General features: G+C 47.5%; 1 protein-coding gene across 4 annotated transcripts in view; it reads right to left on the bottom strand.

Moving 5' to 3' along the window:
* The window catches only part of PRMT5 (protein arginine methyltransferase 5), a 53,884-nt gene extending 36,298 nt beyond the window's left edge, over positions 1–17,586 (bottom strand). For 2 of the 4 annotated variants that reach the window (XM_071420217.1, XM_071420218.1), the window contains exons 1-6: positions 17,456–17,586; positions 13,261–13,379; positions 9,929–10,014; positions 5,993–6,127; positions 2,068–2,171; positions 164–213 (exon numbers count right to left, since the gene is read on the bottom strand). In XM_071420217.1, coding sequence (XP_071276318.1) covers positions 164–213; positions 2,068–2,171; positions 5,993–6,127; positions 9,929–10,014; positions 13,261–13,379; positions 17,456–17,562 — 601 coding nt within the window. In that variant the 5' untranslated portion in view covers positions 17,563–17,586. Of the gene's footprint in view, positions 1–163; positions 214–2,067; positions 2,172–4,300; positions 4,421–5,249; positions 5,389–5,992; positions 6,128–9,928; positions 10,015–13,260; positions 13,380–17,455 lie in introns of those variants that run through there. The other 2 variants (XM_071420220.1, XM_071420219.1) reach the window with 2 other exon arrangements.
* Positions 17,587–18,067: the final 481 nt, after the last annotated feature.

Below are 18,067 nucleotides of genomic sequence, written 5' to 3'. Positions count from 1 at the left end.
TAAGCCCCGCCCCCTCTCAGCTAGGCCCATCCCATTATTTCTGTAAGCCCCGCCCACTCTCAGCTATGCCCATCCCATTATTTCTGTAAGCTCCGCCCCCTCCCAGGCCATGTCCGTTATATCTGTAAGCCCCGCCCCTTCCGGGCTAAGCCCCGCCCCTTACCCAGCGCCACCCGTTTGTTGTAATCGAGCAGCGTCCGGAACTTGTGCCACCTGAGGGACCCGAAACGGCCAAAATTCACCCCAAAATTCACCCCAAAACGGCCAAAATATCCCAAATTGTCCCAAAATATCCAAAATTCACCCCAAAACGGCCAAAATTCACCCCAAAATAGCCCAAAATTCACCCCAAAATTCACCCCAAAATAGCCCAAAATTCACCCCAAAACAGCCAAAATTCACCCCAAAACAGCCAAAATATCCCAAAATTCACCCCAAAATAGCCAAAATATCCCAAAATTCACCCCAAAATGTCCAAAATTCACCTCAAAATTCACCCCAAAAGAGCCAACATTCACCCCAAAATTCACCCCAAAACAGCCAAAATATCCCAAAATTCACCCCAAAATGTCCCAAATTAGCCCAAAATTCACCTCAAAACAGCCAAAATTCACCCCAAAATTCACCCCAAAATAGCCAAAATATCCCAAAATTCACCCCAAAATATCCCAAAATTCACCCCAAAATTGACCCCAAAACAGCCAAAATTCACCCCAAATTTTCCCAAAATATCCAAAATTCACCCCAAAATAGCAAAAACTCACCCAAAACAGCCAAAATTCACCCCAAAACAGCCCAAATTCACCCCAAAATTCACCCCAAAACAGCCAAAATTCACCCCAAAATTCACCCCAAAACAGCCAAAATTCACCCACCCCAAAACAGCCAAAATTCACCCCACAATATCCCAAAATTCACCCCAAAATTCACCCCAAAACAGCCAAAATTCACCCCAAAATATCCCCAAATTGACCCCAAAAATTCAGCCCAAATTCACCCCAAAATATCCCCAAATTGACCCCAAAATTCCCATTTTCCCCCAATTTTCCCTCGATTTTCCCCAAAATTTTTACCCCAAAATTCCCATTTTCCCCCAAACTTTCCCCCCCAAAATTTTCCCCTAAATTCCCTTTTTTTGTCTCCAAAATCCACCCCAAAATTCCCATTTTTCCCCCAAATTTTTCCCCAAAATCCACCCCAAAATTTCCATTTTGTCCCCCAAATTTTCGCCAAAATTCCCATTTTCCCCCCCAAATTTTCCCCCAAAATCCACCCAAAATTCCAATTTTCCCCCCAATTTTTCCCCCAAAATCCCAAATTTTTCCCCAAAACCCCCATTTTTCCCTCAAATTCCCATTTTTTCCCCCAAACTTCCCCAAAATCCCCATTTTTCCGTCAAAATCACAAATTTTTCCCCAAATTCTGCATTTTTTCCCTCAAAATCCCCATTTTTCCCTGAAATTCCCCATTTTTTACCTCAAAATCCCCATTTTTCCCTCAAACTTCCCCAAAATCCCCATTTTTTCCCTCAAAATCCCAATTTTTTCCCTCAAAATCCCCATTTTTTCCCTCAAATTCCCCATTTTTCCCTTAAAATCCCCAAATTTCCCCTCAAAATCCCCATTTTTCCCTCCAAACTTGCCCAAAATCCCCATTTTTTCCCTCAAAATCCCCATTTTTCCCTCAAATTCCCATTTTTCCCCTCAAAATCCCCATTTTTCCCCTCAAAATCCCCATTTTTTCCCCCATTTCCCCCCAAAAATCCCCAAACTTCCCCAAAATCCCCATTTTTCCCTCAAAATCCCCATTTTTTCCCTCAAAATCCCCGTAATTTCCCCCAAAATCCCATTTTTTACCCCAAAATCCCCGTTTTTTACCTCAAAATCCCCATTTTTCCTCCTCCTTTAATCGGCAAGCCCCGCCCACACCCAGCTAAGCCCCACCCTCATCCCAGCCAAACCCCGCCCCCTTCCCAAGCCAAGCCCCGCCCCACCCCAGCCAAGCCCCGCCCCATTCCCAAGCCAAGCCCCGCCCACAGCCCGCTAAGCCCCGCCCCCATTCTCTCACCACTCCCACGTGTTCTCCTCGTCCCCCCCGGTGGGCGGGGCCTCGTTCCCGATGACGTCATCGCGGCAATCCTCGGGCGGCACCAGCGGGACCTGGACCCAGAACTGCCCAGTACGGACCAGTAAGGACCAGTAAGGACCAGTTTGGACCAGTATAAACCAGTATGGACCAGTACGGACCAGTACAAACCAGTACGGACCAGTATGGACCAGTTTGGGCCAGTTTGGGGTGGGAAAAGGGGAAAAAACTCCGAAAAAATCCCAATTTTGGGCCCATTTTTCACCATTTTAAAGGCCCCAAATCCCTCCCAGTTCATCCCAATACCCAGTATAAACCAGTATGGACCAGTATGGACCAGTTTGGGGCGGGAAATGGGGAAAAAACCCTGAAAAAATCCCAATTTTGGGCCATTTTAGAGCCCTGAATTGGCCCCAAATCCCTCCCAGTTCATCCCAATTCCCAGTATGGACCAGTATAAACCAGTATAAACCAGTATAAACCAGTATAAACCAGTAACCCCAAATCCCATTTTTAACCCTTTTTTTCCCCATTTTTCCCCCATTTTTTCTCTCTCCATCCCCTCCCAGTACAAACCAGTACAAACCAGTAACAAACTATGGCTAAAATCCCCATTTTCCCCCATTTTTAACCCATTTTCCCCCTCCCAGTCCCTCCCAGTATAAACCAGTACAACCCAGTAACCCCAAATCCGCATTTCCCCCATTTTTAACCCTTTCTTCCCCATTTTCCCCCATTTTCCCCCCTATTTTTGCCATTTTTTCACCGTTTTTCCCCATTTTTTCCCCATTTTCCCCCTCCCAGTCCCTCCCAGTATAACCCAGTCCCTCCCAGTCCCTCCCAGTTTATCCCAGTACAACCCAGTAACCCCAAATCCCCATTTCCCCCATTTTCCACCCCATTTTCCCCCCAATTTTCCCCATTTTTCCTCCTATTTTCGCCATTTTTTCACCGATTTTCCCCATTTTTTCCCCATTTTTCCCCATTTTCCTCCCTCCCAGTCCCTCCCAGTCCCTCCCAGTCCAAACCAGTATAACCCACTTCCCATTTCCCCCATTTTTAACCCTTTCTCTCCCACATCCCCCCATTTTTCCCCCATTTTCCCCATTTTTTCACCAATTTTCGCCATTTTTTCACCATTTCTCCCCATTTTTCCCCATTTTTCTCCTCCCAGTCCCTCCCAGTATATCCCAGTCCCTCACCAGTCCAAACCAGTACAACCCAGTAACCCCAGTTCCCATTTCCCCCATTTTTAACCCTTTCTTCCCCATTTTCCCCCTATTTTCGCCATTTTTTCACCGTTTTTCCCCATTTTTCCCCCATTTTTTCCCCATTTCCCCCCTCCCAGTCCCTCCCAGTTTATCCCAGTATAACCCAGTAACCCCAGTCCCCATTTCCCCCCCATTTTCCACCCAATTTTCCCCCTATTTTCCCCATTTTTTCACCGTTTTTCTCCATTTTCCCTCCATTTCCCCCCTCCCAGTATAACCCAGTAACCCCAAACCCCAATTTCCCCCTTTTTAACCCTTTCTTCCCCATTTTTCCCGCCATTTTCCCCCATTTTCCCACCGATTTTCCCCATTTTTCCCCGTTTTTTCCCCATTTCCCCCCTCCCAGTCCAAACCAGTCCCTCCCAGTATCCCCAAATCCTATTTTCCCCATTTTTAACCCTTTCTTCCCCATTTCCCCCCCATTTTTCCCCCATTTCCCCCCATTTTCTCCCCCATTTTCCCCCCTATTTTCACCATTTTTCCCCATTTTCCCCATTTCCCCCTCCCAGTCCCTCCCAGTATAAACCAGTACAACCCAGTAACCCCAAATCCGCATTTCCCCCATTTTTAACCCTTTCTTCCCCATTTTCCCCCATTTTTTCCCATTTCCCCCATTTTTAACCCTTTCTCCCCCATTTTCCACCCAATTTTCCCCATATTTACCCCATTTTTTACTGATTTTCCCCATTTTTTCACCGTTTTTCCCCATTTTCCAGCCTCCCAGTCCCTCCCAGTCCCTCCCAGTCCAAACCAGTAGAACCCAGTTCCCATTTCCCCCATTTTTAACCCTTTCTTCCCCATTTTCCCCCCTATTTCCGCCATTTTCCCCCCTATTTCCGCCATTTTTTCACCGATTTTCCCCATTTTTTCACCGTTTTTCCCCGTTTTTTCCCCATTTTTTCCCCTCCCAGTCCCTCCCAGTATAAACCAGTATCCCCAGTGACCTGTGTGGCGTGGTGGCCGCTGTGCAGGTGAGCACTGAACCCCTCCCAGTATAAACCAGTATAACCCAGTAACCCCAAATCCCCATTTCCCCCAATTTTCCCCATTTTTTCACCGATTTTCTCCATTTTTTCCCCATTTTTCCCCCTCCCAGTCCCTCCCAGTATAACCCAGTCCCTCCCAGTCCAAACCAGTAGAACCCAGTTCCCATTTCCCCCATTTTTAACCCTTTCTTCCCCATTTTCCCCCCTATTTCCGCCATTTTTTCACCGATTTTTGCCATTTTTTCACCGTTTTTCCCCGTTTTTTCCCCATTTTCCCCCCTCCCAGTATAAACCAGTATCCCCAGTGACCTGTGTGCCGTGGTGGCCGCTGTGCAGGTGGGCACTGAACCCCTCCCAGTATAAACCAGTATAAACCAGTAACCCCAGTTCCCATTTCCCCCATTTCTCCCCCATTTTTCCCCCTATTTTTGCCATTTTTTCACCGATTTTCCCCATTTTTTCCCATTTTTTCCCCATTTTCCCCCTCCCAGTCCCTCCCAGTATAACCCAGTTCCCATTTCCCCCCATTTCCCCCATTTTTAACCCTTTCCTCCCCATTTCCCCCTATTTTCCCCATTTTCCCCCCATTTTCCCCCCTATTTTCACCATTTTCCCCCCTATTTTCGCCATTTTTTCACCGTTTTTCCCCGTTTTTTCCCCATTTTACCCCCTCCCAGTCCCTCCCAGTCCCTCCCAGTATATCCCAGTCCCTCCCAGTCCAAACCAGTATAACCCAGTTCCCATTTCCCCCCATTTTCCCCATTTTCCCCCCTATTTCCGCCATTTTTTCACCGATTTCCGCCATTTTTTTCACCGATTTTCGCCATTTTTTCACCGTTTTTCCCCGTTTTTTCCCCATTTTTTCCCCTCCCAGTCCCTCCCAGTATAAACCAGTATCCCCAGTGACCTGTGTGGCGTGGTGGCCGCTGTGCAGGTGGGCACTGAACCCCTCCCAGTATAAACCAGTATAACCCAGTAACCCCAAATCCCCATTTTCCCCAATTTTCCCCATTTTTTCACCGATTTTCTCCATTTTTTCCCCATTTTTCCCCCTCCCAGTCCCTCCCAGTATAACCCAGTCCCTCCCAGTCCAAACCAGTATAACCCAGTTCCCATTTCCCCCCATTTTCCCCATTTTCCCCCCTATTTCCGCCATTTTTTCACCGATTTCCGCCATTTTTTCACCGATTTTCGCCATTTTTTCACCGTTTTTCCCCGTTTTTTCCCCATTTTTTCCCCTCCCAGTATATCCCAGTATAAACCAGTATCCCCAGTGACCTGTGTGGCGTGGTGGCCGCTGTGCAGGTGGGCACTGAACCCCTCCCAGTATAAACCAGTATAACCCAGTAACCCCAAATCCCCATTTCCCCCAATTTTCCCCATTTTTTCACCGATTTTCTCCATTTTTTCCCCATTTTTCCCCCTCCCAGTCCCTCCCAGTATAACCCAGTCCCTCCCAGTCCAAACCAGTAGAACCCAGTCCCCATTTCCCCCATTTTTAACCCTTTCTTCCCCATTTTCCCCCCTATTTCCGCCATTTTCCCCCCTATTTTCGCCATTTTTTCACCGATTTTCGCCATTTTTTCACCGTTTTTCCCCGTTTTTTCCCCATTTTCCCCCCTCCCAGTATAAACCAGTATCCCCAGTGACCTGTGTGGCGTGGTGGCCGCTGTGCAGGTGGGCGCTGAGCCCCCGGGCCAGGTTGGGGTTGTGGGGGCCCCTGAGCGGCACCAGGTGAGCGGCCAGGCCCAGGTAGGCCCCGAAATCCAACTCCTGCTGCAGGGCCTGAGGGGAAAATGAGGAAAAATCAGCCAAAAATGGGCAAAATTCAGCACAAAATGGGGCAGGGGGGAGAATTCAGGGGGTTCAGAAAATTTGGTGTGGAAATTGTGTGGAAAACGCAGCGAAAACGGGGAAAATTCGGCTTAAAATGGGGAAAATTCGACCCAAAAAGGGGAAAATTCGACGCAGCGAAAACGGGGAAAATTCAGCTCAAAATGGGGAAATTTTGGCTCAAAATGGGGAAATGTGAGGGGAAAATGGGGAAAATTCGGCTCAAAATGGGAAAATTTGAGGGGAAAATGGGGAAATTTCAGCTCTAAATGGGGAAATTTGAGGGCAAAATGGGGAAATGTGAGGGGAAAATGGGGAAATTTTGGCTCAAAATGGGGAAATTTTGGTGGAAATCGGGGAAATTTTGGCTCAAAATGGGGAAAATTCAGCCAAAAATGGGCAAAATTCAGCACAAAATGGGGTAAGGGGGAGAACTGAGGGGGTTGTGAAAATTTGGTGTGGAAATTGTGCGGAAAACGCAGCGAAAACGGGGAAAATTCGGCTCAAAATGGGGAAAATTCGACCCAAAAAGGGCAAAATTCGACGCAGCGAAAACGGGGAAAATTCGGCTCAAAATGGGGAAATTTTGGCTCAAAATGGGGAAATTTGAGGGGAAAAGGGGGAAATTTTGGCTCAAAATGGGGAAATTTTGGTGGAAATCAGGGAAATTTTGGCGGAAATTGGGGAAATTTTGGCGGAAATCGGGGAAAATTCGCCTCAAAATGAGGAAAATTCGGCTCAAAATGGTGAAATTTGAGGGCAAATCGGGGAAATTTTGGCCCAAAATGAGGAAAATTCGGCTCAAAATGGGGAAATTTGAGGGGAAAATGGGGAAAATTCAGCTCAAAATGGGAAAATTTGAGGGGAAAATGGAGAAATTTCAGCTCAAAATGGGGAAATTTGAGGGTAAAATGGGGGAATTTCGGCTCAAAATGGGGAAATTTTGGTGCAAAACGGGGAAAATTCGGCCCTAAAAGGGCAAAATTCAACACAGCAAAAATGGGGAAATTTTGGCCCAAAATGGGGAAAATTCGGCTCAAAATGGGGAAAATTTGAGGGCAAAATGGGGAAAATTTGGCTCAAAATGGGGAAATGTGAGGGGAAAATGGGGAAATTTTGGCTCAAAATGGGGAAATTTGAGGGCAAAATGGGAAAATTTGAGGGGAAAATGGAGAAATTTCAGCTCAAAATGGGGAAATTTTGGTGGAAATCGGGGAAATTTTGGCTCAAAATGGGGAAAATTCAGCCAAAAATGGGCAAAATTCAGCACAAAATGGGGTAAGGGGGAGAACTGAGGGGGTTGTGAAAATTTGGTGTGGAAATTGTGCGGAAAACGCAGCGAAAACGGGGAAAATTCGGCTCAAAATGGGCAAAATTCGACGCAGCGAAAACGGGGAAAATTCGGCTCAAAATGGGGAAATTTTGGCTCAAAATGGGGAAATTTGAGGGGAAAATGGGGAAAATTCGGCTCAAAATGGGAAAATTTGAGGGGAAAATGGGGAAAATTCAGCTCAAAATGGGAAAATTTGAGGGGAAAATGGGGAAATTTCAGCTCAAAACGGGGAAAATTCGGCCCAAAATGGGGAAATGTGAGGGGAAAATGGGGAAATTTCAGCTCAAAATGGGGAAATTTTGGTGGAAATCTGGGAAATTTTGGTGGAAATTGGGGAAAATTCAGCCCAAAAAGGGCAGAATTCGACCCAAAAAGGGCAAAATTCAACGCAGCGAAAATGGGGAAAATTCGGCCCAAAATGGGGAAAATTCGGCCCAAAATGGGGAAAATTCAACCCAAAATGGGGCAGGGGGGAGAATTGAGGGGGTTCAGAAAATTTAGCCCAAAAATTGGGCGGAAAACGGGGAAATTTCGGCCCAAAATGGGGGAAATTCAACCCAAAAAGGGCAAAATTCGACGCAGTGAAAACGGGGAAAATTCGGCTCTAAATGGGGAAATTTTGGCTCAAAATGGGGAAATTTGAGGGGAAAATGGGGAAAATTCGGCTCAAAATGGGGAAATTCTGGGGCAAATTGGGGAAATTTTGGCGCAAAATGAGGAAATTTGAGGGCAAAATGGGGAAATTTGAGGGCAAAATGGGGAAATGTGAGGGGAAAATGGGGAAATTTTGGCTCAAAATGGGGAAATTTGAGGGCAAAATGGGGAAAATTCGGCTCAAAATGGGGAAATTTGAGGGGAAAATGGGGAAATTTGAGGGCAAAATGGGGAAAATTCGGCTCAAAATGGGAAAATTTGAGGGGAAAATGGAGAAATTTTGGCTCAAAATGGGGAAATTTGAGGGCAAAATGGGGAAATTTTGGTGGAATTCAGGGAAATTTCGGCTCAAAATGGGGAATTTTGAGGGCAAAATGGGGAAAATTTGGCTCAAAATGGGGAAATTTGAGGGGAAAATGGAGAAATTTCAGCTCAAAATGGGGAAATTTTGGTGGAAATCGGGCAAAATTCGGCCCAAAAAGGGCAAAATTCAACACAGCGAAAACGGGGAAAATTCAACCCAAAAAGGGCAAAATTCTACCCAAAAAGGGGCAGGGGGGAGAATTGAGGGAGGCCTGAAATTGCCGAAAAAATGCCTAAAAAAAATTCCTAAAGAATTAAAAAAAATTTCCCTAAAATTCCCCAAAAAATCTCCCAAAATCCTTTTAAAAAATCCTTTAAAAAACCCTTAAAAAATTCAAAAAAATTCAAAAAAATTCCCCAAAAAATCCCCAAAAATAAAAAAAAATTCCTCAAAAAATCCCAAAAATCCCAAAAAATTCCCCAAAAAATTCCCAAAATATCCCCAAAAATTCCCAAAAAAATCCCAAAAATTTCCAAAAAATCCCTAAAAAATTCCGCAACAAATCCCAAAAAATTCCCAAAAAATCCTAAAAATTCCCCAAAAAATCCCAAAAAATTTCCAAAAAATCCCCAAAAAATTCTCAAAAATTCCCTAAAAAATTCCAAAAAAGTCCCCAAAAAATTCCCCAAAAAATTTAAAAAAATCCTAAAAATTCCCCCCAAAACCCAAAGAAATTCCTAAAAAAGTTCCCCAAAAATTCAAAAAAAAATTTAAAAAAAATCCTAAAAATTCCCAAAAAATCCCAAAAAATTTCCCCAAAAATCCTGAAAATTCCCCAAAAAATCCCCAAAAAAATTCCTCAAAAAATTCCGAAAAATTCCTCAAAAAATCCCAAAAATTCCCCCAAAAATTAAAAAAAAATCCAAGGAAATTCTGAAAAAATTCTCAAAAAATTCTCAAAAATTCCCCAAAAATTCCAAAGAAATTCCAAAAAAATTCCCCAAAAAATCCCAAAAAATTTCCCCAAAAATCCTGAAAATTCCCCAAAAAATCCCCAAAAAAAATTCCAAAAAATTCCTCAAAAAATTCCGAAAAATTCCTCAAAAAATCCCAAAATTTCCCCCAAAAATTAAAAAAAAATCCAAGGAAATTCTGAAAAAATTCTCAAAAAATTCTCAAAAATTCCCCAAAAATTCCAAAGAAATTCCAAAAAAAATCCCCAAAAATTCCCAAAAAAATTCCCTAAAAATCAAAAACAAAAAATCCCAAAAAATCCTAAAAATTCCCAAAAATTTCCCAAAAAATTCCCAAAAAATCCTTAAAAAATTCAAAATAAATTCCAAAAATTCCAAAAAAAATCCCCCAAAAATCCCAAAAATCCCCAAAAAATCCCCAAAAATTCCCGAAATGGCTGAAATTGCCCAAAATTGCCCAAAATGCCCCAAAATGGCCCCAATTTCACCTTCTGGGAGTTTTTCCGGACGTGCTCGAGCGGCGAATCCGGGCGGATCCAGGGCGACAACTTCCCAACAATCAGAGTGTTCCAATCTGCACCAAAAAGGGCAAAATTCACCCCAAAATTCAGCACAAAAATACCCAAATTTATCCCAAAATTCATCTTAAAATAATCGCAAAAATTCACCCCAAAATTCACCCCAAAAATCCCAAAATTCAGCCCAAAATTCACCCCAAAAGTACCAAAAATTCACCCCAAAATTCAACACAAAAATACCAAAATTTATCCCAAAAAACCCCAGAATTCATCCCAAAATTCAGTCCAAAATTCATCCCAAAAATCCCCAAATTCACCCCAAAATTCACCCCAAATTTACCCAAAAAAACCCCAAATTCGTCCCCAAAATGCATCCCAAAAATCCCCAAATTTATCCCAAAATTCACCCTAAAATCCCCAAATTCACCTCAAAATTCATCCTAAAAAAACCCGAAATTTACCCCAAAATTCATCCCAAAAATCACAAAAATTCACCCCAAAATCCCCCAAATTTATCACAAAAAACCCCAAATTCGTCCCCAAAATGCATCCCAAAAATCAGAAATTGCACTCCAAAGTTCATTCTAAAATAATCTCAAATTCACCCAAAAATTCATCCCAAAAATCAGAAAATTTAGCCCAAAATTCACCCCAAAATTCATCACAAAAATACCAAAAATTTATCCCAAAGTTCATCTTAAAGTACATCCCAAAAATACCAAAATTCATCCCAAAAATCCCCAAATTTAGCCCAAAATTCAGCCCAAACTCCCCCAAATTTACCCAAAAAAAACCCCAAATTCGTCCCCAAAATTCATCTGAAAAATTACAAAATTCAGCCCAAAATTCAGCCCAAAATTCACCCCCAAAATCCCAAAATTTAGCCCAAAATTCACCCCAGAAATCCCAAAATTCATCCCAAAAAAACCCCATAATTCACCCCAAATCCCATCACAAAAATCAGAAAATTCAACCAAAAATTCATCACAAAAATACCAAAAATTCACCCCAAAATTCATCCCAAAATTCCCCAAATTTACCCCAAAAAATCCCCAAATTTGTGCCCAAAATTCATCCCAAAACTTACAAAATTCAGCCCAAAATTCACCCGAAAATTCAACACAAAAATACCAAAATTCACCCCAAAATTTATCCCAAAAATCCCAAAATTTATCCAAAAATTCATCTTAAAATAATCGCAAAAGTTCACCCCAAAATTCAGCCCAAAAATCCCAAAATTCAGCCCAAAAAAATCCCAAATTCGTCCCCAAAATTCATCCCAAAAATCAGAAAATTCACCCCAAAATTCACCCCAAAATTACAAAATTCAGCCCAAAAAAACCGCAGAATTCACCCCAAAACTCATCCCAAAAATCCTCAAATTCGTCCCCAAAATTCATCCCAAAAATTACAAAATTCACCCCAAAATTCATCACAAAGATCCCAAAATTTATCCAAAAATTCATCTTAAAATAATCACAAAAATTCACCCCAAAATTCACCCCAAATTTCTCCCCAAATTTCTCCCCAAAATTCTCCCCAAAATTCGCCTCAAAATTGACCCAAAATTCACCCTAAAAATTCCCAAATTCACCCCAAAATTCCCCCCAAATTCACCCAAAATCCCCAAAATTCACCCCAAACTTCCCCTCAAAATTGACCCAAAATGCCCCAAATTCCCCCTAAAAATTCCCCAAATTCACCCCAAAATTCACCCTCAAAATTCCCCAAATTCGCCCCAAAATTGACCCAAAATCCCCAAAATGCCCAAAAATTCACCCCAAAATTGACCAAAAAATCCCAAAAATTGACTGCAAAAATTCCCCCAAAATTCCCCCTCAAAATTCCCCAAATTCCCCCGAAAATGCCTCAAAATTCGCCCCAAAATTGACCCAAAATCCACCTCAAAATTCGCCCCAAAATTGACCCAAAATCCCCAAAATTTACCCCAAAATTCCCCTCAAAACTGACCCAAAATCCCCTCCCAGTATAAACCAGTACAAACCAGTATAACCCAGTAACCCCAAACCCCATTGCCCCATTTTTAACCCTTTCCTCCCCATTTTCCCCCATTTTTTCCCCATTTTTAACCCTTTTAAAGCCCAAAATCCTCTCCAAATCCCCTCCCAGTCCCTCCCAGTTTGTTCCCAGTCCCTCCCAGTCCCTCCCAGTATAAACCAGTAAGGCACCAGTATAAACCAGTACAAACCAGTAACCCCAAACCCCCATTGCCCCATTTTTAACCCTTTCCTCCCCATTTTGCCCCATTTTTTCCCCATTTTCCCCCATTTTCCCCCATTTTTTCCCCATTTCCCCCATTTTTTCCTCTTTAAAAGCCCCAAAATCCCCTCCCAGTATAAACCAGTATAAACCAGTATAAACCAGTATAAACCAGTACCAAACCCCACCTTTTATATCAATTTTTCCCCATTTTCCCCCCATTTTCCCCCCATTTTTCCCCATTTTTTTCCCCATTTAATGCCCCAAAACCCCTCAAAATCCACCCAAAACCCCGTCCCAGTGCCTCCCAGTACACCCCAGTATAAACCAGTACAAACCAGTAACCCCAAACCCCCATTGCCCCATTTTTAACCCTTTCCTCCCCATTTTCCCCCATTTTCCCCCCATTTTTCCCCATTTTTAACCCTTTTAAAGCCCAAAATCCCCTCCCAGTCCCTCCCAGTTTAATCCCAGTCTCTCCCAGTCCCTCCCAGTTTAATCCCAGTCCCTCCCAGTTTGTTCCCAGTCCCTCCCAGTCCAAACCAGTAACCCCAGTTTGATCCCAGTTTCGATTTCCTGTGCATCCCAGTCCCTCCCAGTTTGTTCCCAGTTTCATCCCAGTCCCTCCCAGTTTGTTCCCAGTCCCTCCCAGTATAAACCAGTAAGGCACCAGTACAAACCAGTACAAACCAGTACCAAACCCCACCTTTTATATCAATTTTTCCCCCCATTTTTCCCCATTTTTAACCCTTTAGAAGCCCCAAATCCCCCCAAAATCCACCCAAAATCCCCTCCCAGTATAAACCTAACCCTAACCCCCAAATTTCCCCCTCCCAGTCCCTCCCAGTCCCTCCCAGTGTAAACCAGTAAGGCACCAGTACAAACCAGTACAAACCAGTACCAAACCCCACCTTTTATATCAATTTTCCCCCCATTTTTTCCCCATTTTTCCCCATTTTTCCCCATTTTTTCCCCATTTTTCCCCCATTTTTCCCCATTTTTTCCCCATTTAATGCCCCCAACCCCCCTCCCAGTCCCTCCCAGTATAAACCAGTACACCCCAGTATAACCCCCGTGCTCACCCCTCCCTGCCAGCACCAGGTCCGAGCGGGTTTGGGGCCCGGGCCGGGCCCGCGCCGGCTGCGCCCGGAACTCGCGGCGGTGCCGGGGGTGGAACAGGGGCAGGCACAGGAAATCGAACCTGGGACACAAACTGGGGTTACTGGGATATACTGGGAGGGACTGGGATAGACTGGGAGGGACTGGGTTATACTGGGAGGGGCTGGGAGGGACTGGGATTAAACTGGGAGGGACTGGGAGGGACTGGGAACAGACTGGGAGGGACTGGGAGGGACTGGGTTATACTGGGTGGAACAGGGGCAGGCACAGGAAATCGAACCTGGGGCACACTGGGGTTACTGGGATAAACTGGGAGGGGCTGGGAACAGACTGGGAGGGACTGGGAGGGACTGGGAACAAACTGGGAGGGACTGGGAGGGACTGGGATTAAACTGGGAGGGACTGGGAGGGACTGGGAGGGACTGGGATGCACAGGAAATCGAACCTGGCACACACTGGGGTTACTGGGATGGACTGGGAGGGACTGGGAGGGACTGGGAGGGACTGGGAACAAACTGGGAGGGACTGGGAGGAACTGGGAGCAAACTGGGAGGGGATTGGGATTAAACTGGGAGGGACTGGGAGGGACTGGGAAGCAAAGGAAATCGAAACTGCGATATACTGGTGTTACTGGGAGGGACTGGGATGAACTGGGAGGGACTGGGATTAAACTGGGAGGGACTGGGTTGTACTGGGAGGGACTGGGAGGGACTGGGTTATACTGGGTGGAACAGGGGCAGGCACAGGAAATCGAACCTGGGGCACACTGGGGTTACTGGGATATACTGGGAGGGACTGGGAGGGACTGGGATCAAACTGGGAGGGACTGGGAGGGACTGGGAGGGACTGGGAGCAAACTGGGAGGGACTGGGAAGGACTGGGATGGAAAGGAAATTGAAACTGGGATCAAACTGGGGTTACTGGTTTATACTGGGAGGGACTGGGAGAAAACTGGGACGGACTGGGATGCACAGGAAATCGAACCTGGGGCACGCTGGGGTTACTGGGTTATACTGGGAGGGACTGGGAGGGACTGGGAGGGACTGGGAGGGACTGGGATTAAACTGGGATGGACTGGGAGGGACTGGGAGGGACTGGGATCAAACTGGGAGGGACTGGGAACAAACTGGGAGGGACTGGGAACAAACTGGGTGGAACAGGGGCAGGCACAGGAAATCGAACCTGGGGCACACTGGGGTTACTGGGAGGGACTGGGGTATACTGGGAGGGACTGGGAGGGACTGGGAACAAACTGGGAGGGACTGGGAGGGACTGGGAGGGGATTTGGGGTTACTGGTTTGTACTGGGAGGGACTGGGAGGGACTGGGAACAGACTGGGAGGGACTGGGTTATACTGGGAGGGACTGGGAACAGACTGGGAAGGACTGGGAGGGACTGGGATCAAACTGGGATGAACTGGGAGGGACTGGGAGGGACTGGGAGCAAACTGGGAGCAAACTGGGAGGGACTGGGAGGGACTGGGAACAGACTGGGAGGGACTGGGTTATACTGGGAGGGACTGGGAACAGACTGGGAAGGACTGGGAGGGACTGGGATCAAACTGGGATGAACTGGGAGGGACTGGGAGGGACTGAGATGAACTGGGATGCACAGGAAATCGAATCTGCGGCAAACTGGGGTTACTGGGAGGGACTGGGTTATACTGGGAACAGACTGGGAGGGACTGGGAAGGACTGGGATCAAACTGGGAGGGATTGGGAGGGACTGGGAACAAACTGGGAGAGACTGGGATGCACAGGAAATCGAACCTGGGGCACACTGGGGTTACTGGGAGGGACTGGGAGGGACTGGGATTAAACTGGGAGGGACTGGGAGGGACTGGGAGGGACTGGGAACAAACTGGGAGGGACTGGGAACAGACTGGGAGGGACTGGGAACAAACTGGGAGGGACTGGGAACAGACTGGGAGGGACTGGGAAGCAAAGGAAATCGAAACTGGGATATACTGGTGTTACTGGGAGGGACTGGGATGAACTGGGAGGGACTGGGATCAAACTGGGAGGGACTGGGATGCACAGGAAATCGAACCTGGGATGAAACTGGGGTTACTGGTTTGGACTGGGAGGGCCTGGGATCAAACTGGGAGGGGCTGGGAGGGACTGGGAACAAACTGGGAGGGACTGGGATGGACTGGGAGGGACTGGGATCAAACTGGGAGGGACTGGGAGGGACTGGGATGCACAGGAAATTGAACCTGGGGCACACTGGGGTTACTGGGATGGACTGGGGTATACTGGGAGGGACTGGGAGGGACTGGGATAAACCGGGAGGGACTGGGAGGGACTGGGAGCAAACTGGGAGGGACTGGGAGGGACTGGGATTAAACTGGGAGGGACTGGGATGCACAGAAAATTTAAACTGGGATCAAACTGGGGTTACTGGTTTGGACTGGGAGGGACTGGGATGGACTGGGAGCAAACTGGGAGGGACTGGGAGGGACTGGGAGGGACTGGGAGGGAATGGGAGGGGATTTGGGGTTACTGGTTTGTACTGGGAGGGACTGGGATCAAACTGGGAGGGACTGGGATGGACTGGGAGGGACTGGGATCAAACTGGGAGGGACTGGGATGGACTGGGAGGGACTGGGATCAAACTGGGAGGGACTGGGAGCAAACTGGGAGGGACTGGGAGTGACTGGGAAGGACTGGGATCAAACTGGGAGGGACTGGGATGAACTGGGAGGGACTGGGAGATCATTTGGGGGGGACTTGGGGATTCCTAAGTGGAATTTGGGGATCCCTGAGGGAATTTGGGGGAATTTCGGGATCTCTGAGGGGATTTGGGATCCCTGAGGGAATTTTTGGGATCCCTGAGGAGATTTTGGGGATCCCTGAGGGGATTTGGGGGGAATTTTGGGGATCCCTGAGGGGATTTGGGATCCCTGAGGGGATTTGGGGGGAATTTTGGGGATCCCTGAGGGGATTTGGGATCCCTGAAGGAATTTGGGGATCTCTGAGGGAATTTGGGGGAATTTGGGGATCTCTGAGGGGATCTGGGGATCCCTAAGGGGATTTGGGGGGAATTTTGGGGGTCCCTAAGGAGATTTGGGGGAATTTGGGGATCTCAGAGAGGATTTGGGGATCCCTGAGGGGATTTGGGATCCTTGAGGGGATTTTGAGGGAATTTGGGGATCCCTGAGGGGCTTCAGGGATCCCTGAGGGGCTCTGGGGATCCCTGAGGGAATTTTGGGGATCCCTGAGGAGATTTGGGGGAATTTGGGGATCTCTGAGGGGATTTTGGGGATCTCTGAGGAGATTTGGGAGAATTTGGGGATCTCTGAGGGGATTTTGGGGATCTCTGAGGGAATTTGGGAATCCCTGAGGGGATTTGGGATCCCTGAGGGGATTTTGGGGGTTCCTGAGGGAATTTTGGGGATCCCTGAGGAGATTTGGGAGAATTTGGGGATCTCTGAGGGGATTTTGGGGATCTCTGAGAGAATTTGGGTATCCCTGAGGGGATTTGGGATCCCTGAGAGGATTTGGGATCCCTGAGGGAATTTCGGGGATCCCTGAGGGGATTTGGGGGAATTTTGGGGATCCCTGAGGGGATTTGGGGACTCCTGAGGGGATTTGGGGGAATTTGGGGATCTCTGAGGGGATTTGAGGGAATTTGGGGATCCCTGAGGGGATTTTGGGATCCCTGAGGGGATTTGGGGGAATTTGGGGATCTCTGAGGGAATTTGGGGATTCCTGAAGGGATCTGGGGTCCCTGAGGGGATTTGGGATCCCTGAGGGAATTTTGGGGATCCCTGAGGGGATCTGGGATCTCTGAGGGGATTTTGGAGATCTCTGAGGGGATTTTGGAGATCTCTGAGGAGATTCGGGGATCTCTGAGGGGATCTGGGGGAATGTGGCGGGAATTTGGGGATCTCTGAGGAGATTCGGAGGAATTTGGGGGTTCCTGAGAGGATTTGTGGATCCCTGAGGGGATTTTAGGGTTCCTGAGCACATTTTGTGGATCCCTGAGGGGATTTATGGCTCTCTAAAGGAGATCTGGGGGATTCCTGAGGGAATTCGGGGATGCCGCGGGACGTTTGGGCCCTCCCGGGAACACGAGGGGCATTTCGGGGTCGGTTTTGGGGGGTTCCCGAGTGGGATTTTTGGGGTTTTTTTGGGTTTTAAGGGGTCCGGGTCTCACCCCTGCCTGGCCACGGCCCCCAGCGCTCCGGCCACCTCCGGCACGCAGTTCAGGTCTCGGCCTGAGGAGACGCGAGCGGTGCCCGCTGCTCCCGGCCCCGCCGCCATCGCTGCGCCTCTGCTCCCGCCCCCTCCGTGAGGCGGCGACCAATCAGCGCCGAGCCCGCCTCCCGCCCAGCCAATGGGGTGACGAGGCTCTGCTGTCAATCAAAGCGCAGCGCTTTGCCCGCCCACGGGGCTCTCCCGAGAGCCAATGGGAGAGCGCGGAGAGGGGTCAATCACGGCGGAGGCGGGAAAACGGGAGCCAATGGGAGTGCGGAGCTGGCTGCCAATCAAGGCAGTGGCGGGAGGGTTAACCCCGCCCTCCGGGAGAGTGAGCGAATAGGAACGCGCGCCTGGCTGTCAATCAACGCAGAGGGCGTTGTGCACGCCCACAAGAGGCTCTGAGCCAATCAGAGGGCTTAGCGAGCCGTCAATCACGACCGACTTAGGGTCAGGAGGCGTGCCCTGCCTGCCAATCACACGCAGCGAGCCAATAGGCGAACGGAGTGAGCTGTCAATCATTCCTTAGCCCCCCCACTGTTTCCTGTCAATCACCCCCTCCCACACCCAC

The sequence above is a fragment of the Agelaius tricolor genome, unplaced genomic scaffold (genome assembly GCF_023055355.1).
Source record: "Agelaius tricolor isolate 1412-34295 unplaced genomic scaffold, bAgeTri1.0.p SCAF_129, whole genome shotgun sequence".
NCBI classification, from domain to species: Eukaryota; Metazoa; Chordata; class Aves; order Passeriformes; family Icteridae; genus Agelaius; species Agelaius tricolor.
This window is presented reverse-complemented; position numbering and strand designations above follow the sequence as displayed.